Raw genomic sequence first — 24,804 nt, 5'->3', positions numbered from 1 at the left:
CCTCTATAACACTGACCAGGCTTTTAAATGCAATACTCAGCAAGTTAATAGACGGCTAGAACACTAGAATTAAAAAAAAGAAAGCTAGATTTCATACCCCCCAAATAACTTTTAAAACCTATGAATACCTTATACATTTTTAGGTGCTATTTGCCATTTGTCATCATAAGATTAATTATAAATTCAATTTCTGACTATAGTTGCAAACACAGTTTTGTAAATACTGAACTTTTTAAATTAAATTGTTACATCACTTTTAAATGTATCCAATGGAATTTGCATACATCATAGGCATGATACCCATTGTCAATTAAAAAAAATATGGACAAGTTCTGCCTTCAATTGACATTCAACCAATGACTGGATAAATAAAATTTGGGGTATCCATGCAATAGAATATTATCTGGCCATTAAAAAGGAACAAAGTATTGGTATACGTGGAAGGTTGGATAAACCTTGAAAACATTATGCTAAGTGAAAGGAAACCATCATAAAAAAATCTAAATATTACCTGACTTAATTCATATGAAAATCTAGAATAAGGAAATCTGTGGAGACAAAAAACTAGATTAAGTGTTTGCTTATGGCTGGGAGGGATGAAGGAATAGGTGGGTGACAGATAAAATGCATAATGTTTATTTTTGAAGTGGTGAAATTGTTTCAAAATAGGGAGATAACTTCACTGGTCTGTAAATATAGTAAAAATCATAAAACTGTATATTTTAAATGGATGAATTTTATGGTAAATAAATTATATCTCAATAAAGCTGTTCAAAAAGGAAAAAAACATGGACAAGTTCTGCGTTCATATTTGGGAATTTCACATTGTTTTTCTTTCTACTTGAATTTATATTTTAATTTCATTTCCACTGAAGAGTATTATTCTAATCTAAAGAATTTGTGAAAACTGTGAGATTCCATGTACCTGTGGATGAATATGTTGTAGGTTAGCAAGGGGGTCAGCAGCACAGAATGTGGAGCTGGGTTTCTTGAGTTCAAGTTTTGCCACTTGCCAGCTGTGTGATATTGAGAAAGTTACTGAACTCTCTGTGCCTAAATTTCCTCTTATGTAAAAGGGAGAAAACATTACTTGTGCTGTAGGATTGCTGTGCAGGTGAAATCAGTGCACGTAGTGTGGAAGTTAAAGGAAACCTGGAACACAATGGCACCAGGTAAACTTTTGTTGTTATTGTTAGACTGAGATAGGGTTCAGCATCCACTTTGCTCCTTTTTTAAAAAAAAAAAATGAAAAGAAATGGATTTAAGTGCTGATCAACCTGTTTCACATAAAGAGAGAGACAACAGTGAAAGGACTTCGGTATGTATTATTGTGCCTCGAATCTGAACTCCTTCCAAGTTACCTGCCAAAGAAATCACAGCGGTCTATCAAGGAAACTATGCAAGATTGACAACTTGATCAGAACCTCTCAGTTTTGTTGAAAGCAAAGAATTGGAAATACCTGGTTTTCACAATGTCTCTGGAACGTGCGCTATTCACTGTTTCAATTCCTAGGAAATAGACTGCAGAAAGCTTGGCTAGCCCTATCGAATAGCTCTTAGAGCCTATTACTCTTTCACTTACAGGCTTCAAATTTAACTCAGTATTCTCAGAGAGGATTGGGAATGGAATAAGTTTACCTGCTTCATCTTGACCAATAACATTTCTAATCAGTTTTATTAATGGTGTAATTTACATAGAATACAATTCACTAGTTTTACGTGTACAGTTCCGTGCATTTTGACAAATGTTTTAAGGTTGTATAACCACCACCATCATGATATAGAGCATCTCCGCCACCAAAAATGTTCCCTCATTCCTGTCTCAGTCCATGCCTCCTACAGGTTTCGGGCCTCTTATCTTTCTGTTAGTATGTTTTACTTCTAGTATCTGGGTAAAAACCTAGGAGTGAGATTGCTGAGTTATACAGTTAGTGTGTGTTTAACTTTATAAAACACTGCAAATTGGTTTTGAAGCGACCCTACCGCCAGCAATCTCTGAGTGTTTATATCCTCAGCAATACTTGCTATCATCAGTAATCTTTAAATTTTAGCGATTTTATTGGGATGCAGTGGTGCCTCATTGTGGTTTTAATTTGAAGTTATCTGACTCTTCGTGGTGTTGAGCATCGTTTCATGTATCTGTTTGCCATGGCCACGTGCTTATTTGCTTTATTGCTTTGCTCAAGAATCTGTTCAGATTTTTTGCTCATTTTTAATCGTCCTTTTCCTTCTTATTATTGGGTTGTAAGAGTCTTTATATATTCTACATTAATCATTTTGTAATGTACTTTTTACATTATCACATTTCTAACTATATTTTTAAAAACCCTGGTGCTACAGATTTTGCTCATCTAATTCATGGAAAAATGCCCTTCGAGTTTCCTAACAGGCAAAGCAAGGGCCGTTGTCAAACCAATTGGCTAAATCACACTTTCTGTCAGAAAAAAAAAGTTTGACTTCAATTCTAACAAATAACATCAGTATGGGTCCCTGTGTCAATCCCCTCACATTTGAATTCCAACTTCAAGATAGATAGATACAGTTCGGATATTTGCCATAAGTTTGTCATCTCTTGGATGAAAAAAAAGTGTCTTCTGTCAATGTTTCTAAAAATTGAGAAAGATGAGAAGCCTTTCTTAGACACTAATATTCTAAATTGTTCCTTTAGTTTGTGTTCAAAATTCTTCTACCCTGGGCCGATGCACCACAGTAAGATGAGGGCTGGTGAGAATAAGCCTTTCCTTTTTCAAGGGGGAGCGTCTTGCCAGGAAGGAGGAGGTAGAAAGGGAGAACATCTCAAGCATTGGGGCATTTAAGCAGGGTAGTTTTGGGAAAGTGTACGTATGCAGGTTGAAGAAATGGGACCTGCTTCCCCTCCATGCCTGCAGACTCCTGGGAAATTTCATGAACTGGGAGTATCATACCACAGACCTGAAGACCCTTGTTCTAAGCTAATGTGGTTTTTGAGAAATAAAGGCTTAATAGGCAATGGGATGCCAAATATTCCCAGAAAGATAAGTTGTTTCCTTCTGGAAGAGAGTGAGAGTTTCCTAGATGGAGAACAGTGATGTCTTTGAGTAGTCAAATGAGGTTCATAACCTGAATTTCTTCTTCTTTTTAATGAGAGATTTTAATGCACCAGGACCATAATTGAAGTATCTCTGTCTCTCTATATCTCTGCATCTCTCTGTCTGCCTGTCTCTGTCTCTGTCTCTCTCTCTCTCTCTCTATATATTTTTTTTTTCATAGAAGACGGTGATGGCCTTATAAGTACACATAATACTTTTACCATTATTTAAAATCAGGTATCGTCACATTGTCTTTAAGAATATTTGATTAATGTTCCCCCAGTATGATTTTCTTGGGGACCACCTCAGTCTGTATCAGTGGGAGACCTAATTATTAGAGTATTTAATTAAGAGTTTCTTTCAGGCACCTTTCAAAAAGCAATTTAACATTTAAAAATATTCACCTTATTTATATCTCTCGAACTGAAGAGTGAAGACATTTTGACAGTTGTCAAAAAGACCCAAATAGACCAACCATTACAAAAATTATTTTCATTTATTCAAGCCTTTAAAATAATTCATTTAATAGGATACTCACAGAGGTAATAAAATACATAATTTAATCAGCTTTTCAAACTCATTTAAAAATAGAGAGTTTTCATTTGAAAAAGCTCATCTATTTTTCTTCCCTCTAGCACATTAGGAAAAAAAAAACGCTCACAAGATACCACGTTGTATAGCGAGCCAGATTCTGTTTGACTTACGCATCTGGATCAACAGGGAGGAAAAAACTGCTTGCTGCAGCTGTTGGCGTCCAGGCCCTTGACTTTGGGTGTCTTGAAATTATGATATGAATTCACAGTGTGCCTTTAATGAACCTGCCTGTTTTCCATTTGGTGAGGAAAGTATAGGAGGGACTTGACAGATAGATTGAAAAATCTTCCTTTTGCACTGTTGGAAGCATAGTCTTTGACCCTCCCTAGTAGGAAGATCGGTACCACCTCTCTACTAGCCTTTAAAAAATCCTCAGTTCCTTTTAATGTATTTGTCTAATGATGAAAAAATATAGGGGCCTTATTCAATTGTAAATGTGAACGTGGTATAAAAAGGCATAAATGCTACAACATTTAAACGCAGAATCCCTCCCCCTCGGTATTGGAAGAACTAAGTGTAGAGCTGATATTCATGTTCCTGTAATGTTGAGGGGCACCAGCTGGAACTGAACTCACACCAACCAAGTGCAAAAGGCCCTTGGAAACCAACGCATTGGAAAGGGAATGGGTGAGTTAGTGAAAATGTCTGAATAGCAAATGGAACTAGACCACTCTGAACTGAATTAAGGAGGTACCACATCTTGCTGTGGAATGAGGGAAAGGAGATTAAATTAGCCCCGTAATGGAGACACCCAACTGTCGGCCAGCTGCTTCCCCGTTGCCATGAGACTCCGCTGCCATTGGCCAAATCCTCTTTGCTTCCTCCTGTTAGACCGGCTCACAGAATCCCAGGGACTCACTTGGTGATGCTCTTCCCATTTCTGGGCCCTGGGCTTGTCCTCTTCTTCCTGAAACGCTGTTTGATACTTACTCACTTCCCGCGTGGCCCCCTGACTTCATTCTTACCCGCTACTTTTGCACACCTAATTGACTCTTGTCTTGCATTGCAAGCAAGTTTTTGTTATCTGTGCTTTTCCATGTATTTCCCATGATCTCCCATGGAATGGAGTTCACCCACTAGAGCAGTCGAGTTTCTTCCAATACTTCTGTCTTTGTGTCTTCCACCACCTCCCTGCTCTATGTTGCCTACTGTGGGAGCTTTGCATGAACCAAATGGCTGTCATAGTAGCCAGTGTCACACAGGCAAGCCTAGAGGAAGTCTCTCTCCAGGGCTTGAAGAGCGGCCAAATTCAAGCCATTTGAAAGAATTCTGTTTTTCCTAAAAAGGTCAAGTGGGCATCATTGGACTCCCACGTCAGAGCAATGCTTATACAAAACCCTTGACGAGTTATGGGCTTGATTCTAATTTGGTTATTAAATTCTCAGTGTTTCTTATGTTGGGTTCAGTCTGAGGTTTGAGGATATTTTGGGGGCATATTCAAAGACAGAATATATATATATATATGTATATATGTATATATGTATAAATATTTGTCACATTAAGGATTTGGACCACCAGTCACATGGTACCAAAACCAATACATGAATTCAGTTCAAACTTAAATTTTCTCCTTAACGTTTTTTCTGCCAAATATCCCATCAAAACAAATAATTAAATATTGTTATAGCTGATGCGTGTTCTTTAGAATTTTTCCTTTTGGTCCACTGGTGTGTGCTTTTCATCTGGTTGAAATCCTTCATTCTCCTTTTGGAATGATGACTCAGGGACTGGTTCATTGCCTTTGCCCTCTGGAAGTTCCATATTGTTTTTTCTGTAATATTTCTTGTATGCTATATAGACTAGAAAACAATACACAGCAGGTTAAGCAAATTTCATAATAATAAGCTGCAAACTTACTTTGGACAGTGATTATAATCTATGTCTCAAAAAGCAGTTGGCATTTTCTGTGGGCTGGAGGCTACTTAGAGAGCGTGATCACCATTCTTAGTTCCATGATCGCTCATGGTAAGAGGGGTGACTGCACTTCAGAAGGACCTAGCACACAGTTAAGGGCTATTTGCTCCCCTGATTTCTGCAGGCATAAGTCCTGTAGGTGGTACTCACCAATAACAACAACAGCAGACGTTTATTCTGTCCCTACTGTCTCCCAGTTATGCACTAGTCCTCAATAATATGCTACAAGCTAAGGGGTGTTGTCAGGACCTTGGTCTACTGGTCTGTGTTGGAGGACTTGAGCTGGAATAACTCTCTCCCAGCCTTCACTCTGTCTTTCCTATGATGGGGGAGCCTTGGCTGATGGGTGATTCTTCCATGAAGCTGCTAGTCTCTGGTGGCAGCCATTTCTCAGCATATATTTGAGGTCAGCTCACACCTGGACAGACTGGCCTGCAGTTGATGTGTGTATGCGTGTGCTACATGCACATGTAGGAAGCAGTGGAGAGGGACGGTATTACCAAGCCCATGTGGTCGTTGTTTTGAGCCATATTTTTTAATTAAACTTTATAATAAAAGGGCTATTTTGTTATCTAAATATCTGATTCTTTTTTCTTCTACTTCTCATCTGGTTCCAAAGTCTACAGGGGAAAAGAAAGTATTATTTATTGGCACCTTCAGTTCCCAATACCTCACACTTAAAATTGGTATAATAATACTGTCTATCTCATAGGGCAATTGTGAGATAAAATGGTAAAGGGCCTAGCACAGCCCTGCGAGAGTAGTAAGTGCTCAGTAAACAGTAACTCTCGTGATGATACACAGCTGAGAGAGACAATAGCCTGCTTCCAAGGTCTTAATATGTCAAGGTCAATATCCCCTTGGTTGGTCTCTGCCCTTCTACTAATATATTAGTTTTGAAGCCACTGAGCTATTGACTCTATTGAATTGAGCTTGTGGTTAATTACAATATCCCAACACTTTTATTATAAACTGTTTTGAGCCGGGAATCCCTCAACTTATCACTGATTTTATTTAACCAAACTATTTATTTCCCTCCCTTCCTTCTTCCCTTCCTTCTTTCCTTTTCTTGTCCCCCAAAGTATTTAGACTTCTAATCCTTACACCAAAATATGTTTCCCGGCATTGCATATCCTTGTTTTCATTCTTGCTGCTAAAACTGTGGGAAAATACAAGAGCAATACTATTGCCCACTTTTCCATTATTCCTTCAGCTTATCTACTAATCCCTTTTGAATTAGTTATTTAACTAGTAAATCTATGTAATTGTCCTATCACCAATCTACTTTCTCTGGTTTGGCTAGTAGACACCACTAGTATTATTTGGGAAAATCCCACAGTGTACCAAACCTGGTACATCTCCATCATACAGGTAAACAAGGTAATTGGCCGTGGAGCCCTCCCTCCTGTGCCAGTGATAAGTCAGTGGAACGTTTCTAATGGGTCCAGAGGGTCCTGTACTGGAAAGGACAACTCTGCTTCGAGAATGACATTCAAGATGATAGCACAGAGAGTGATTAACTCCTATGGGCCAGTTAAACATCTGTTGGAGCTAAGTGAAAAACCAAACCTCAGCCTATACAAAACTGTACCTCTGATCATTGTGTCACTTAAGAGTCACATTATTTTTTCATTCACTTTCACTATACAATCCTCATTAAAATGCCACTAAGCTTTAAGAGGAAGTTTCTTTATTAAACCAACCCCCCCCCCAAAAATCCCCAGAATTTGAAAATAAAGGTCAAATATGACCAGTACTTAGAAAACAAAATATAAAGAAAAGTTTCAAGTAGGTGAAAGCCAGCAGGTGGCAGGGGCTAATGGATCAAAGCTATATGCTACATTAGAGTGAAATTAAAAATCAAGTTGGCTATTCTTAGTACTTGAAATAAAGAACATGTTTGCTTCAACTATTTCAATTGTATGGTTATTATAAAAAATATATATATACACACATATATGCACATACATACATGTCTTCCAATATAACTTAGCCTGATAAACATCCCTTGTATACTAATTTTCTGATAAATATCCTACATATATACTAAGCATATCAAGATGATGATTTGAGAAAAATGACCAGTTCAGGGTTCCTGGAAGCAGGTAGGAAGGCACACTATAAAATGGTCCTAACAGGTTAATATGCTCCTTAATTACTGAGAAAAAGAAAGTCAGTGGAGAGAATCAACCTCCCTTACTTTTCACTTAAAAATACCCTTTGCTAGAACGTTTTGGTAAGATTATAATTTTTTTCATCAGCAGTCGGGAAGTCGTGATAATATTATCGGTGGCCTTTCCCACCTGTTGATTTCACTACCAGAAAAAGGGAATTAAAAAATGCAGTACTAGCAACTCCAGGATTTCTCAAAGAAGCACATCACAATGAAATGTGATGATCAGTGTTCCTTACGTGCTAAGAATATTGCTGCCATGATGAGCTGGAAAATGCTGTAGATGAGTGGGAAGGTGAATGTGAGGTTGAGCTCCTCGGTAGTGAAGGAGAGCTGGACGATGGTGGAGCACAGCTGTGTATTCTGCATCCCTGTTTCCAAAGCAACTGTTCGACACCTGAAAGAAATGTTCCGAGAACCTATGTTTTCATTGGTTTGTTTGGGGTGTACTTGTTTTGCTTTGTTATTGTATAACATTAAAAGCAGATATGTATGTGTTAGCATATGGTATTTGTCTTTCTCCTTCTGACTTAGTTCACTCTGTATGACAGACATGAAGAACCTAGGGGTAAGACAGGAATAAAGACACAGACCTACTAGAGAATGGACTTGAGGATATGGGGAGGGGGGAAGGGTAAGCTGTGACAAAGCGAGAGAGTGGCATGGACATATACACACTACCAAACGTAAAATAGATAGCTAGTGGGAAGCAGCCGCATAGCACAGGGAGATAAGCTTGGTGCTTTGTGACCACCTAGAGGGGTGGGATAGGGAGGGTAGGAGGGAGGGAGACGCAAGAGGGAAGAGATATGGGAACATATGTATATGTATAACTGATTCACTTTGTTACAAAGCAGAAACTAACACACCAATGTAAAGCAATTATACTCCAATAAAGATGTTTAAAAAAAAAAAAGCAGATATGAACGTAGAAAACTTACCCTTACCAAAGGGGATAGCGGGGGGTGGGGAGGGATAAATTAGGAGTTTGGGATTAATAGATACACAAACTATATATAAAATAGGTGAACAGCAAGGGGACCTACTGTCTAGAACAGGGAGCTATATTCAATATCTCGTAATAACCTATAAAGGAAAAGAATCTGAAAAATAATATGCATATGTGTATAACGATCACTTTGCTGTACACTTGAATCTAACACAACATTGTCAATTAAGCCTCAATTTAAAAAAATATTTACTCCGGAAAAAAAGCAGATATGAGAACAAGTACATGTGTATGTGCGTATACATATATCTGTTTTTAATGTATGTATTCACTATATAGTTTTATTTATATTAAACAAATATGTAACTCATTAACATATTATTAGATAATACATTATAATATAAATAAATGTTTTATCACTTTTTCTCTACATATACATAGATAAAATCTTGCTCTAGTCACCCTTATGATCATTATGATAATGAGAAGTTAAAAAGTTAAAAAGCTTTATGTAAACAAAAGCCGCTGTTACTGTTTTCTCCTTTTCAAATTAAAAAAATTGGGGATTATAATATTTTCTTGTCCAGAGGAACAAGGAACACCAATTAACTTATTTTGCCCTCTGAGCAGTGGAAGTATCTGTGTCATCTATTTCTATATGTGCATATATACACAGAGATTATTTATATTATATTTAGTATATGGATAGCATTTATTAATAAGCAATATATCCTTATTAAATACAATATTGATTAAATATTTCTTTATAAAATAAAATTAAATGTTGATTCCGATGCTCTAGTCAGAGAGGAAAGCCCATACACGCTAAAACAAGTTCTGATACCCAGCGCTTTGTGGATCATGAGTGCATCCTGTTTCTGGCCTGAGGAACCCTTGTGGATCACAAGGCTAACCTGGGTGCTTCGGCTGAAGTCACTTTGTTTGGAGAATAAGGATGCGTGGCAATGGAAGAGGCCAACTTGCACCTGGGGGAATGGTCCAGGAGGATCTGAACAGAGGCAGTCAGTGTTTTCTTTCTGCGGGACTTGCATAATTTAGGGATGAATGAGTCTGTATAGAATGATGTATTCAGAAATAGGGTAATGTTATTACAGGTGAGAAACTTTGAATCTGCATCAGTATGTACAGCTGTTGTAGGTTGAATTGTATTTTCCCAAATGCATATGCTGAAGTCCTAACCCTCAGTACCTCAGATTGTGCCCTTGTTTGGAAATAGGGTCACTAAAGATATGATTAGTTAAGACAAGGTGATTCAGATGCACCCTAATTCAATATGACTGGTGTCCTTATAAAAAGGGGAAGTTTGGACACAGAGACATGCACAGAAGGAAGGCAATGTGGAGAGAAATAGCTAGAAGATGGTCATCTACCAGCCAAGGAGAGAGGCTGGAACGGATCCCCTTTATCCCTCCGAAAGGGCCAATCCTGCTGACATTGATTTTGGACATCTAGCCTCCAGAACTGGGAGACACATTTCTGTTGTTTAAACCACTGTTTGTGGTGCTTTGTTACAGCAGCCCTAGCAAACAAATACAGCAGCTATTACAGAAGAAGATTGCTAGTCTGATTTACCAAAACACCATACCTGTGCCAGGACTGACCAGCTATTCTGGCCAGAAAAAACCCTAGGGAGTAACCAGCCAAGGGAAATAGGGTTCCTATAACCCAGAGTTTGGGCTCAATGATCCAGGCACTCTGGTACAGTACTCCTCCGACCACAGCTATGAGCACAATAAGCAAGATGCCTGTGATGGACCCAACCTGCAAGAAAGACACAAGCAGATGCAGCAATCGTGAGGCAATGCAAATCCAAATATTCTTGTCAGAGAAGAAGCCTAAGCATCTCTTTCTCTCTGGGAAAGTGAGAATAAGTGACCTTTCTGTGTAACCCTTGCCCGACGGCCGCGGTAGACCCACCAGAAATGCTGGGGCTTTTCCCACGGTTTAATCTTTAAGAAGCTTAACAGGACCAATTGAGAGTCCGTACTCAGCCTGAAGAAGATGTTCTAGTTGCAAATTATCCTTGTCAGAGAGGAAGAAAACCCACTCCAATAAGAACTAGAAGAGCTGGCTTCCAGATTCAAGTCCTCCTGCCTGCCTTCCTTAGGTCAATCATGAAACCTCTCTGAGTCGTAGATGTTTCATCTGTAATTGAGGATGAAATCTTACCTGAGTCACATTTTATGATTGTTATGATAATGAGAAAATGGAGATAAAATTCTATAAAAGTTAAAAAGGCATGGACAAACAAAACACTGTTATTGCTTTCTCCTTTTCACATTAAAAAAAAATCGGGGATGTTAACATTTTTTTTTCTGGTCCAGAGAAACAGAGGACACCAAGTGTCTTATTTTGCCCCCATGAGAAGTGGAATCTATCCATGTCTATATTTGTCTATATCATCTATATTGTCTATCTCCATCAGGTGGCTAGAATATAGTTGGTAAAACGGAATGAATTGTTGCTAATTATGTATATCATCATTTATATATATAGTTATATATTATTATTTTTATGTATATATAAATGTGTATATAAAATCTACCAATTGCCAGGTACAGATGGCCGTATAGATACAGGGATAAGAAAGATACGATTTCTTTTCTAAGACAGCTGTCTAGATATATTTTATAATACAAACCCACATAACAGAGATAAAAGCAAAGTGCCGTCGGTGTACAGAGTAGAATAAAACCAAGAGGTAAAGTTTGAATTGGGAATCTCAAAGCGCGGATAGAAACTTGCCCTGTGGTTGTGGTAAGACAATTCCTGTCTTACCCCTAGATTCAAGGGTGTTCTAGAAGAGTGGGCTGCATGTCGAATAACTTTAAGACCCTCTAGAAGGGGCTTTATAATACAGTGAGAAAAACCAGTTCAGTAGATGGAGAGACACTCCATCATCTGCAGTGCACACTCTGGGCCACTTGACCATGCTGCCTGTGGCATGGGACACTTACCTTAAGTATGATCTTGGCTTTATCGGGCCATCTGTGATTAATAAACATTCCAATGGAAACAGGAGCAATAAGAGCCACCAAAGATATACCTGCAGGTGACAGAGGGCAATTTGATCAACAGAATACAGCACAGGAAAGAGCAAAGCAAGAGTAAGCGGCCCCAAAAACGTTTAGGAGGTAGATCAGGCTGCCTTCCTGAATACACTAAATAATTTAAAAAACAACCCACCCCCCAAACTCTGCTTCTTTACCTACTCCAGTAAATAATTCAGTATTTCTGGTGGAAAATTGATAATATCGATGATATAAGTCCTTTCCCTAAATCCTGGATTAATTTTTTTTAGAGTTCTTTATGCTGCCAATCAATATCTTTTAGTTTCCATTTGTCAGAATCTTGGCTTATGTGGCCTTGGGATCTTGATATCCTAGGAAAAATACCTTTTCAAAGTGTGTGTGTGTGTGTGTGTGTGTGTGTGTGCGCGCGTGTGTGCGCGCGTGTATTCTTGGGGTGTACAAAGATGATATTTAACATCTGTCTGTTACTTCACGGTAGTAGAAATAAAAGAAAAAAGTTCAGAATTCTCCAGGCATCCTGTGGCTAATGACTTCCGGTTAAGACTGACTTGGGTGATTCAGATCTGCGGCAGGGAAGTGAAAGAATAGGTTGAAAAAGCGTGCTTTAAATTTTCCGTGAGATAATAGATTTGTCGACCTCTCAAGTAATTATAATTCTTTGCAGGAATGTGCTCACCCAGCCAGATAAAAGAGTCATACTTCAGATTCTCTGCGTTAAACTTACTGCTGTTCTTGTGACCTGTGGTTTGTTTCTCCATGTTGTTTAACACTCATTTGTCCGATGGCTGCTTTTATATAATATGGCACTAAACAACTTCTAACTTCTCACAGGCTGTTTCTTTTTCAAACATCCTTTTAAAGTAGTAGGAGAAAGTGGAATTGAAGAATGAAATTCTGAGAGTGGTTGTTGTCTGGTACTGGAGTAGATTGAACTAGGACTGGGAAATGGATTCTAGATTCCAGGGCTGTAACTATCAATTTAGAATGAATATAATAGTGATGAAGACATAATGTCTTTGTAGCCTTCTGGCCCTCCTGGGGATAGAAGGGTCTGCAATTACTTTTTCCCAGAAATTACTCAATGGGATTAAGTAATAGCTAAGGGTACCAAGAGCAGGAAAAGAAAAAAAAAAATTTAGGGATGAAAGAGTAAGGAGAAAATGGTGGGATAAAGGAAATGCAAAAGGTCACTGATGGATGTACTGGTCAGAGCCCGCGGAAGAATCCCCTTTGGGTATCCTTACATCCTGCTACTTTGGGAGGAGACTTCCTCCTCTGGGTGTCCAGACTATTCCCTGAATGGTTGTTTGTAGGCCTTAAAGGAAAGCCGTCTTGATACAAATTGGTTGCACTGCGTTCGCTTAAATCTGGGTGCCAATACTGTGATTGGAATGTGAGTGCGGTTAGGTTTTGGTAATGTATTTGTCATGTGTTGGATCTGTGCAAAGGCAGCCCAGCCCGTGTTCGGCCCCTCTCTGCTGAGTCGTAATCTCTTGGGGGCAGCCCAAGGCTACCAGATAGACACACAAGCAGGACCAGTGGCCAAAGGTAATGGCAGAATTGCATTTCCCCTCTTGACCAGATGAGACCGGATAAAGATTTTCCGGGACTCAACGTTGGCTGGAAAAGACACTCTTTGTCCTTCATCCCACTCAGAGTGTGTGACTCCCACCTGGAATTCTTTACTCTCCAGAGGCCTAGAGATTTGTGTTTCTTATTCCCCACGTGCCTGAGCTCTCTGTGGCAAATGCCTGTCCTTTGAGACGAGAGAGCATCGCTTACAGTTGCACTGTTCGAACCATAGCTTGGTCTGTAATCAAGGTTACACGGCAGGTACAGGAGGGAAGAAAGGGACAAAGAAAAAAGAAGAAAAGCGAGTGGGAAACAGAGTCATGGGGTAGAACTTGGAGCCAGACAGACTCGGAGCTGAATCTTATTCGCAAACTGTGAGAACCAGGTGAATCATTTAAGCCTCCCAGCCTCAGTTTCCTCATTTGTGAAGTGGCCAGAATTATGTCTAATGCATGGTGCAGTTGTGAGAATCAGATGGGGAAGTGGATACACGGGTTGTGGTCCTAGACATGCAGGGGATGGAAGAGGTGGCATGGGAGCTTTCTGCAGTGTTTGCAGTGGTACCAGCTGCGCAAGCTGCCTCCCTCCTCCATCCAGATGTCACCATCTGAAGGGGCTCAGGGGGTGTTTATTGAATCATCAGAACGTGATGAGCACCGTACGGAAACTGGGCCCAATAGGCCGGCCAACGGAGCAGAGTGGAGAGCAGGCCGAGGGTTATTTCCAGCTCCCTGGTCATCTTGGACAAATTAAACACATACCCCGAGCCTTACTTAATTGCCTCATTGAAAAGTATCAAAAACATCTTGTGAATTAATCAGGTTGTGTGTTTTCTACATTAAAGGGTAGCAAGATGGTTAGGTTGGAAAAAGGACAAGGACAAAATGGTGACTAAGCAGAGTTAATACTTTTGTTTTTTCAAACTCTCATTTTAAAACTTTTTATCTTTTCCTCTTCACTTCTCTCTCCTTCTGTTTTCTTTTTTCTTTTCTTTTTGCCCTTTATGCCTTGTAGGATGACCTTTTCCTCCTTTCAGGTACTAATGACTCACTTTCTCTTCTTTTCAAAATTTATTCACATTGAGGAAGGTGCTATCAGTCATTCACACTGTAGTTAGAATTTCCCAATATCGCCATGGGGCATTTTCCAGGAGGGAATGACTATCAAGAGGAGACTATTTTAAAGCTTACATTTTTTTCTTCAACAACAAATAATATAGAATTAAAACTCCTCATTCAGCAGACACATTCTGTGAGAGGCCTACAGTGCACACCACTCAAGCAGACTGCGCTCTTTTCCTTGAAGGAAGGTGTCCTCCCAGGGAGCAGACTGAGAGTTGAGCAGCATGAGGCACAGGCAGGTGGCTGTACAGGGTCACCCTAAAGCCTGCTTGCAGGAGATGACATCTGATAGGAAGGAGCTCCCTGGGGTCTGTAGAAGGACCACGTGAGGAGAAATCCCACACTGAACAAGGTGTGCCAGAAAGGACCACTTTTTTGTATGTGTGGGGAGGATGTCTAATGGCCATGGTAGGAATAGAGTAGACTCTGTGAGAAAATATTGCAAAACAGATTGTCCCCCGTGAGTGTTCCAGAGTTTGTTCTAACTCAGTTGTGTAGACCCGAATCATGTTTTTATCACAGAAACAGTTTTTCTTAGAAATGGAAGCCATCCAGCCCAGCTTCCCATGTCAACAGGAATCCTGTTTACAAACATCTTTCTGAGGCACTGTTCAGTCTTTGCTCACATGTTCCCTTCCACGGGACCCCTGCACCTCTTTGAGGCAGCCCATCAGGGAGACACTGGTCTGCAAGGTCAGCTGAAAAAAGACTGTTTAGCATGTCAAGTAGCTGGCCATTGGTACTGAGGTACTAGTTCACTTACATCTCATCTTTGATGACCGTGGTTCTAGCGGATGCTTGGTTTGGGTAGACCAGGAACTGTCTTGTCCTGCCCTTGACCCCATGTTCCACCAATGACTTAACCTCCCACCAATATCTGTTCTCCCAGAAACAGGAAATAAAGCCCTTTGGGGCTGGGGGTGACCATCTGGGAGCTGAGTGGAGACAGAGATATAACTTGCACATCTGACTCCCAGGGCCTGGTACACAAGCTGGGCCAGTAGATCAACTTCTGAATCACGACGTGGTTCCCAGTGGAGGGTTATAAATAGTGTGTTTCTCATGGAACTCACTATTTATATGTGGAGGGTTCTCATGGCCATTGCTTACCGGGTGCCCTATTTTGAAACCATAAATAGAATGCTTTTTGTATTTGTTCAATATGAGTGTTCCGGAGCGCCCTGGACCCGTTGTGCCCTGGGATAAGGGAAGGACAGAGCCTCCTGTGCGTCGGCAGCCCCAGCCTCCTCAGGTCCACACGGCTGTGCACGGGGGTCCATTCCGTCAGCCCCCTCCCTGGTGATTTCAGTGGAGGACAAAACCAGTTCTCCCACGGCGTCAAGCTTTAGAATTCACATTCGGCCAGTCCTCATTCAAGCGCAGGCGAGACTTGTCCTGAAATCCTAACTGGGCACAAACTACTGCTGGTGCGAGAGGTAAGGTCTAGCTGGGTCTGAGCCTGGCCTGAGGAGCTACCCAGGGACAAGCAGAGGGGAGGAGGGCCGGGTTAAGCAACCTGGTGGGGGAATGACTTACCTATTTTATCATAGGGAATTATGATTATCCCAGAGTCGACCCACATTTTGGTATAGATTAAGAGGCACAGCGGCATCATCCCCAGGGCAAGCAGCGTGGAGCATGTGGTCATGCTGATGCTGAAAGGAAACGGGCAGGGTGATACAGCCAACTGGGTTTTCTACGGGAGAGATTGTTTCATTTTTCGGTGCGTGATTAGAAAGTCCTGCCAAAGACCCTCCGCCGGCAGCACCATCCGGTCCGATGGACAGAAATACACATGTACCCTGGTCTGTGCAGGGCCACACCGGGGAAAAGATGGTGAGATCTGTATTTCGTGTCTTTCTACTTTGTCTTGTGCCACCCCTCCCTCCCCATTGGTTCTCAAGGATCAGAGAAGATATTTTGTGACTGTATAAACTCATTGTTAAAACAAGGTACAAGGTGCTTGGACATGCCACCCTTCGAACCTCCAATCAGAGAACAGCAGACACATTTATACCCGCCAAGACGTCAGGGGCTTTGCTGTGTCTGCTCGGGGTGAGACGGGCCTCCGTGGCCCCTGGAGGAGAATGCACGTCCAAGGGAGGAAGCCTCAATGTCTTTCCTTAAAGCAGACAAATTATTCCCCTAACGCCCGAAGCTTGAGAGAAGGAGAGGAAGCTGACTTCAAAAACCAAGGAAAACATGCAAGCAGGCGGGGTGGGCCTGGGTTCTAGTTCTGCTAAGAAATTTAGCAGATGGTGCCCAGTAGCACCGGGGTCTGGTAGCGCTCCTCCTGAAGCATCAGTGTTTGAGTGAGTGGACACGGTTGAGCAAGTGGACTTTGGCTTTGGAGTGGAGGGCATGGAATGATGCTATTTTTAGCACTACTGCAGTGGATGGAGGAGAGGTTTTGGGTAGCGGGTCTTTTGGTCCCTGAAAAGTGCCCTGTGTATGGGGGCATATTCTCTTCCTGGGAAACAGAGCTCTTAAACGGCTGGGCCAGACACTGGCTGGCTTGGAAGCAGGCGTGGCCACGTTTATGACTATGGGTAATTTACTTGAGTTCCCTTTGCCAGTTTCCTTATCTGTGAAATGAAGAAAATCATAATCATCACTACCTCATAGGCTGTGAGGACTAAGGGACCCAATGAGTCCAGTACTTAGAATAACGCAAGGCGCTCATTAAAAGCCAGTTAACTGTAACCCTAACCCTAACCCTATCCAGCCATTGTGTGTGTGTGTGTGTCTCTGTTGTGTTTCAGCATAATACAGAATCAGGAAGCTAGAGAGATTTTTCTGAAAGGCCCTTTCTCTAATAGCCGTAGCACTGAGACTATCAGAGTAGTAAGTTCTTAAAGGAATTGTATGTGGACTTCAAGGAAATATTAAGTTATTTACAACACCTGCCTCCCCTCCGGAAAAACAACCCAAAACCACAAACCACCCTACACATTGCTAAGGAAAACAGCTGGAGGTGAGGAAGCTCGTTTCATTGCATCTAACTAAGCAGTTTTGGCAAAATGAAGGATGGGGTGGTGTTTATCAGGGGGCTTACCTTGCATAATAATCATTTTTTTAAAAACCAGAATGAAGTCGCTTAAGACATGTTTAAAGGATTTAGAAAAAAATACTTGTCTTAGTAGAGCTAAAATTGTGTAACAATAACCAGTGCTGGGGATGTATGTAAAGCATTTCCAAGAAGTTCCATCTGTTATGGTGACACGTTAACTTAATTTAGATACGCAATAGGATGCTAAAGGCAGAGTTCCACACCAGAATAATAAGTTAATTTGTTACGAATAGTGCTTTGTCCTACTTATAAGTAAGATCCTGGAGTTTGATTTTCCCCTCTCTCTCTTCCTTTGCCATTCTCTTTTTCATCTTTTGTTTAAAGAAATAAATTAGGATGGATTTAAAGTTATCCCCATAATAAAATTACTTTTATTCCAGTGCATCCAATATGCTTTCCAGAGTGGAGATGATGGGATGGGGGTGGAGAAGGGGGCAGTGTTCATTACCTGCATCACAATGAAGAGATGGCTGACCATTTTTTTGTTTTAAACCATGAGAACAACTGTTAGAAGGAAGTCTGCTTCTCCCCTTGTTTTTGTTTCAAATTTCCTTCTGAAAGCTTCAATTCTGTCTCATTGCTAAGACAACTTATGAAGTTGTGTCCTGGCTTGAGTTTGGCAAGAATGGTTCCTTAAAGCCCACGAGAAGCGACAAAACAGGAGTTGGAGAAGGGAGTGGTTCAGATTTAGTGGCCATCTTGACCATGAGATGCTGCAGAGAGGCAAGAGAAAAGATGGCCAGAGCCACTCAAAATGAGATGAAAACCAACTCAGATAAACGATTTTAAGGAACAATGTAGGAGAATAAATTAGCAAGGAAAAATCATTTTACATAAAAAATTTGAAGTTCTACGAAGAGCAAAGATGTCAACAATGGAAACACTATACCCTGCATTTATATTGGAATAAGAGAAAACATCAGAAAAAAATCTCTTGGTTTAAATTCTTTCCTTAGTCCTATTCATTGCCAGGGAGAATACTTTTCCTTCTTTTTGGAAGCAATAAATGAGAATTCAGTGAATGTTGAGGAATTTGGTGAAGTCCGTGATAAGGAATGCAAAGATTATAATCATATTAGAAATGAAACACCAAGTTTGAAAGATCAAAAGAAGTGTATACAGGTGGGGCTAGAAGGCGGAGACATGATGATTGATAGAAATAGTGTTGAACAGAGGTTAAGAGTCCGGACAGGGCTAAGTGAATAGGTCTGGATTCCGATTCTGACTCTCACGTGTACTGACTATGACCTCTGTCAAGGATAGGAGCCTTAATTTTATCATCTATTAAATGCAGAAAATAATAGTACTAACCTCAGAGGATTAGTTTGAGGATTAAAATACACCTAGAGGACTTATACTGTGAGTGGCCCCTAACAGTGTCCACTAAATGTTAGCTAGTAAATGAAATGCTGCAGAGCAAAACAAAACTTGGTTCCTCTGAGGGAAAATAAAGGGGAATTCAAATAGTGTTGGATTAATTCTTAGATTAGAGAGGAGCTGGACATTTGTGTCATTGAAATGGGAAGAACTGCTTTGAATTTGTGATAAGCCAGAGGGTCAGGGATTTTGAACAACTAAAATAACAGTGAACACAAAGTCGGAAGATGAACAATGTAACAACGTTCGGCAAAAGAACAAAGGTTGTAGTAAGAAAACTTAGAAACTCTTAAATCTAGAAAATAATCAAAGGGAGTGTAGACAGTGCATAGCAGTGAAGGAATTGGGGGAACCTGAAGAAAGGATGCAGAGGCAGGGATTCCCCAAAGAAGAAGTCAGAGAAAGGAAAATGGGTTCCACATATAAGCGATATCATATGATATTTGTCTTTCAGTGTCTGACTTACTTCGCTCAGTATGACAATCTCTAGAAAGGATTCAAATGAACTTATTTATGAAAAAGAAGTAGAGTCATGGATGTAGAAAACAAACTTAGGGTTACCAGGGGTTAAGGGGTTGGGGAGGGATAAATTGGGAGATCGGGACTGACATATCCACACGAGTATATATAAAATAGATAACTAATAGGGACCTACTGTGTAGTACAGGGAACTCCACTCAGTACTCTGTGTGGGAAGAGAATCCAAAGAAAAAGAAGTGGATATATGTGTATGTATAACTGATTCACTTTGCTGTACACCTTAAACTAACACAACATTGTAAATCAACTCTACTCCAACAAAAATTTAAAAAAATAAAGAAAGGAAAATCCTTGTGTGGTGTGACCGAGGCCATTGCTAAAGAAAGGAAAGATTAAAAAATGGGGAGTCTTTGGGTATACAGAAGACACAAGGGGGTGGAAGCCTCTGTGTTTGTTCCCCAAACTGTGGGCCACCAGCAAATTCACCTGAGAGCACCACCTTCCTTTCTCCCTGAGACATTTTGTTCATAACGCGCCCACGGCAGCGCTAGAACAGGTGAAAATACTTGTTCACGGATCAGATTCCCACAACTTTCTAGGCTGGAGTGGTCTAAGAAGGAGCTGAAATATTACTTGCTGTATTACAATGAGCAAGGATTCCATTAGTAAGGTCTGCTTTTTTTGCTATTTGTGTGTGTGTGTGTGTGTGTGTGTGTGTGTGTGTGTGTGTTTGTGTTGAAGTCACCAGAGACTGCAGAATGCAATGGTTTCCCAGGTTTGGGAAGAGATGACAGCGTGAAGGGGAGATGATTCGGTTTCTCCCAGGAGCCACATCCAGGAAGTTAAAGCCAGATGGAGTTGTTTTGCCGGTGTTATATGGTATCTGCTCAACTAGTGCAGATACCTGTTGGTATAAACAGTCATATCTTCGCTGCCATTGCTAGAGTTCAAGTGGAAATGGAGAAGGTAAAGTTCCAAGAGGACAGAATCAGAAATATAAAGGGTAGATAGAATTGTATCTACATAAATGATCATGAGACTATAGTTATCCACTGCTCACTCCAGAAGAATAAAAAGTGTTGGAAAACTGTTTCCCAATAGCTGAGGTGTCACTTTCTTAATTTGCTCTGAAGAAATATTTCAACAGTTTTTCCTCTAACATATGCAATGCATAATGTCATGATCTTCCTAGAGGCATAAATAATTTAACGTCCTTTCAGTGATCATGGGTTATCGTTATTACTTGTTCCACTAAACTGTGGTGATGTCTTCTGGGTGATAGGCTTACAGAGCTGTGTGTCCCTAAAATAGTGATGCAGAGCTGCTGTGCTTTCTGACTTAGCTTCTTCGCTTTGGAGGCATTTTGATCTTTTCCTTTGCAGTCAGGCTTTTGGGGCCTTGGGGCCACTGGCTGCTGTGGGACATAGGCCTACCCCTTCTAACAACTTGCTCCACCCTACTTCTTGTTTTTCATCCTCTGTGCAGGGAAAAAGTTTTAGAGCTTTACAATCGGGAGAGTAAGCGGGTGCTGTGTGAGGAACGTCTATGAGATGAAGAATGATTTACTTTGGGTGTGCAGAGTCTTTCACTGGGTCTTGTTTGAGTTCCGGATAGGTGAAGTTGCTAGAGAGGTGATGACTGCACTGGATGTGTGCTGGTGTTGTTTACAAGACAAGGGAGCTCTGTGGAGTGCGCACTTTCTAGAATGAAAATTAACAATTTTCAGTGGCACGTGTCCCATTAGAGGAGCTGCTGAAGGATTCACCTATACTGATTCAGCTGGGGGTTTTCCACCAAGGTTTCAAATTCTAATTCTGGTTCTTACGTCTTACAGGCATTGTTATGTGAGGGAGATAAGATTACATAATCATCTCCTGTTTCCAGAGAAACAAGATTTCCTTAAAACCACAGGAAAGTGTAACTTGGAGTTTTTAGGTTAGGTTTTTACAGTTTCAGCCCCCGGAAGGGAATCTGCCCCAGTAGCTGCTCAGCTCAGCATCACACACACTTTTCTGTCTTACAGAATGATGACACGTGTGGCATTTCGTGGAGGCACAAGACTCTCCTGTTTTCTTAAAAAGTTACAAATATTATGTAAAAGATGTTTGGTGGCAAAGTCCTGTATTCAGTTCAGTTCACTCCCCTCAACTTGCCTGTAGAATTTTAACCCTGTGCTTTCACCCAGGTCACACCAAGTTGAAATCTAGCAAGGCCTTATCTCTGTAGGGTGGTTCACAGATTAACTAAACCTGAAGCGCACTTGCCATCCTTTGCTCCTCACAAGACTTTCCTTAGAAAAAAAATCTATTGCAAGGAAGAGATGGTATTTCCTTATGGGAGAGAGATGTCACGTGAAGGTATATTGTTTGTATGGCTTTTCTAAAGCTTCTGGAGAGATCCTCACCAGCCGGGCTCAGGTGGCAGGCTTCCAGTTGCCCACTAGGCACTGGATCAACCTGGAATCCAGTCTGACATTTTGCTCTGGTTACATTTCTACACATGAGCTTCTTGCTTCGGAGTGTTATAACGTGATGCACAGAGCCCATTGCCTGCTGTACAGTATTTAATAAGCACTCGTTACACTGACACCTGGCAGGTTTGCAGAAAGGCATACCTTTCACAGGAAATGAGGAATGGTGAGGGAAGGAAAGACATTTGTCTGTTCAACTTGCAGCGTTAAAATTCTTGGTGTCCTTGCATCACTGCTTTGTCTTATTCCTATTACTTTTTTTTTTTTTTTCCAATGCTAGTTCAGACTGGCACAGGATGAATTGGGCAAGCATTGCAATTTAGATTACTCTGTGGGAAGCAGAGAAACCATTTTCTGTTTATTTTATAGGAAGGTAAGCATAATTTTAAAAAAGCTGTTGTAGAGGTTTTCTTTTCTTTTCTTTTCTTTTTTTTTGTTTAATGCCAGTAGAAGTGAAGCAAATGTACAAAATCTTTCTTACACCTTATACCAAGAAAAAGCTTGTCCAAAAAACTGGCTGTGCTTGGCCATTGTCTCATCCTAGGGTCTAACTTTTAATGAACAACTTAGTTTCACGATTGCATTCAAAGCTCCTGATCACCACAAAGAAAGTGTTTCTTGTTTTTCTTTTTTTCTGATACCAACAAGGAAAACTTTCTCAGCTGCAGCTTGTGGCTTGGAAAGGATTTCTTTTCTGAAAAACTTTGACTTTTTTCCCAAAGAGAAACAGCAATTATACAACTCCTTGTTAACTGAGTTAGATTTTAAAACGCAAACACAAAAGAGAACCCCTAAATTCGCAGAGCTAAGCAGCTGCATAGGAAGGCGAGTAAAGGCATTTCGTCTCCTGTTTCAATTCTTAGCTGGACCCTAGATCAGTGGCAGCTCAGAGGGCCATTCACGACGCCACAGGCTTCTGAGAAGATTAATTCAAGGTGATTGCAGTACGGGGAGGTTTAGATACCTTACCTCAGGTCCATGTCGCCATCAACCCAATAGGCCAAGATGTTGGAGGTGGTTCCTCCCGGACAGCATCCCATGATGAGCACCACTACAGCTTGGATGGGGAGGATGTCAAAGGTCACTGAGAGGACGAATCCTGTGAGGGGCATGATTCCAAACTGACAGAGGAAGCCAACACATATGCCCCATGGCCGCTTTATGTGCCCTAGGAATTTCTCGATTTCCACATTGCATCCCATGGAGAACATCACCAGAGACAACAGGATGGTCAAGACCGTGCTCAGGACCACACTTAGAGTGGTGTTGAAATCATCCTCCGGCAGCACACAGGACGCGCCATCGCAGACTGTTGCGTTGGCCAAACAGACCGTTGAATTATTCATTGCTGGCTTTTCTGCTCAAATTCTCACAGAAGTCCACAGAAGCGCTTGTCCTCTACTCCTCACTAGATGAGGACTGTCTACTCCAACTGCATCAAACTTTTAAACCCTTTTTAAACATATGTCACCTGGTGTCTCCTTCAAAAGCCACCTCAGAGAGGCAATAAAAAACAATAAATGCTAGTATGTCAGTTTCGAGAGGTAACCTTACAACACAGCACAAATTATGGATCATAAAAGTCCTGCCAAATTATTGGTCCAGACAGAGAATTCTAATTAATCATTTATTGACATGATAATGAACTGTGCCATATAAAAAGAGCTGTGTTAATGTTTAATGCTGGGAAGCTTTGTTCAATAATCTCAGTTAAATGACGCTTAAAATCAACTCCGACTATTACAGAACATTGTAGGGGTTAAGCCGCAGGAAAGCATCTCCTTGCAATGGGGGCAATTGGGTCCTGAGAAGTCCAGTGCCTTGTGACAAATCAAATTGCCGATTAGTATCAGACTCTGAGCTGGAACCCAGGCCATCAATTTACTCCCCTACTAGTTTACTCCCCTACTAGTATTCCTACTGTATTATTCTGTCTGTGTGTATTGGTCTGTAGTGTGCATAAAGAATATTTACATTTGAGAAACTTGTAGGGTTTTGATGCAAACCTATGGGATAGTAGCATGCAGGAGAGTAGGATGCTTTCTGTACTGTCTGGTGGGAAGGCGGCCAGGAAAGCCCCCCTCAGTTACTTACACACACAATTATGTATGTGTTGCCATGGTAACAAAGTGCTGCATAGCAAGAGACAATACAATTGTTTGGAGGGATGAACCTCAGAGGATTAGGTCAAAGTGATGGGAGCTCTTTGTGCTTGACATCAGGAATGGAAATTAGAAATTTTTTTTGCGGTGGGGGGGGAATCTGAGGTTCCAAGGGAGGTTGATTTCTGTGCATGTCAAATGGTCAAACGTGTTATGAGCAGAAAGCTGTCCTCAGCATATGAGGAAGATGAAAAGGAAGTAGAGGAGAGATTCTTCCTATTCTTAGGAGTTTATAATCCAATTTTTGGGTCAGGATGCGGCATAAGAATAAAATTGAATATTTGGGGCTTCCCTGGTGGTGCAGTGGTTGAGAGTCCGCCTGCCGATGCAGGGGACACGGGTTCGTGCCCCGGCCCGGGAAGATCCCACATGCCGCGGAGCGGCTGGGCCCGTGAGCCATGACCGCTGAGCCTGCGCGTCCGGAGCCTGTGCTCTGCAACGGGAGAGGTCACAACAGTTAGAGGCCTGCGTACTGCAAAAAAACAAAACAAAGCAAAACAAAACAAATAGAATATTTGGATCATGATTCACAATTTATAGGACAAATTCTAATTTATTATTCAGTTTAATCACCTTAAATAGGGTTAGCATCCCCATTTCACAGATGAGGACTTGAGAGCCTAGGAAATGAAGCGCTTTATTCAAGGTTACCCAGCAGATAACTGGAAATACTGGAACTCAGTCTGGCTTGGAGGCGATTGAGAGAAATACCTTAGAAAGGAGCTGCTCCAAACTCAGCGTGCTCACAGCTCCCGGGTGGGTCTTGTTAAAAGGCAGATTCTGAATCTGGAAGTCTGGGGT

The 24,804-nt window shown here is 41.0% G+C and overlaps 1 protein-coding gene across 1 annotated transcript; it reads right to left on the bottom strand.

Moving 5' to 3' along the window:
- Window positions 1-5,149: 5,149 nt before the first annotated feature.
- Window positions 5,150-23,229, bottom strand: SLC10A2 (solute carrier family 10 member 2). The gene is made up of 6 exons (XM_027116098.1): window positions 22,811-23,229; window positions 15,981-16,099; window positions 11,677-11,765; window positions 10,305-10,480; window positions 7,989-8,146; window positions 5,150-5,461 (listed from the first exon to the last, which is right to left on the bottom strand). Exons 1-6 carry the CDS (start codon window positions 23,185-23,187, stop codon window positions 5,304-5,306), a joined length of 1,077 nt encoding a protein of 358 aa, XP_026971899.1. The 5' UTR covers window positions 23,188-23,229; the 3' UTR covers window positions 5,150-5,303.
- Between the last annotated feature and the right edge of the window lie 1,575 nt (window positions 23,230-24,804).

Source organism: Aethalodelphis obliquidens, unplaced genomic scaffold (assembly GCF_003676395.1).
Source record: "Aethalodelphis obliquidens isolate GAN/ISIS:26980383/991018 unplaced genomic scaffold, ASM367639v1 scaffold15, whole genome shotgun sequence".
Classification (NCBI taxonomy): domain Eukaryota; kingdom Metazoa; phylum Chordata; class Mammalia; order Artiodactyla; family Delphinidae; genus Aethalodelphis; species Aethalodelphis obliquidens.
Note: the sequence above shows the minus strand (reverse complement) of the source record. Positions and strands in the feature narration are given on the sequence as shown.

What these genes read in the sequence shown, in the direction of transcription:
- SLC10A2 (XM_027116098.1), bottom strand. Translation starts at nt 23,187, where the DNA reads ATGAATAATTCAACGGTCTGTTTGGCCAACGCAACAGTCTGCGATGGC. An exon ending in GATGGCGACATGGACCTGAG is followed by an intron (nt 16,100 to 22,810) that starts GTAAGGTATCTA and finishes GTTTCCTTTCAG; the next exon opens with CATCAGCATGACCACATGCT. An exon ending in GCTGGTCAGTCCTGGCACAG is followed by an intron (nt 8,147 to 10,304) that starts GTATGGTGTTTT and finishes CATTTCTTTCAG; the next exon opens with GTGTCGAACAGTTGCTTTGG.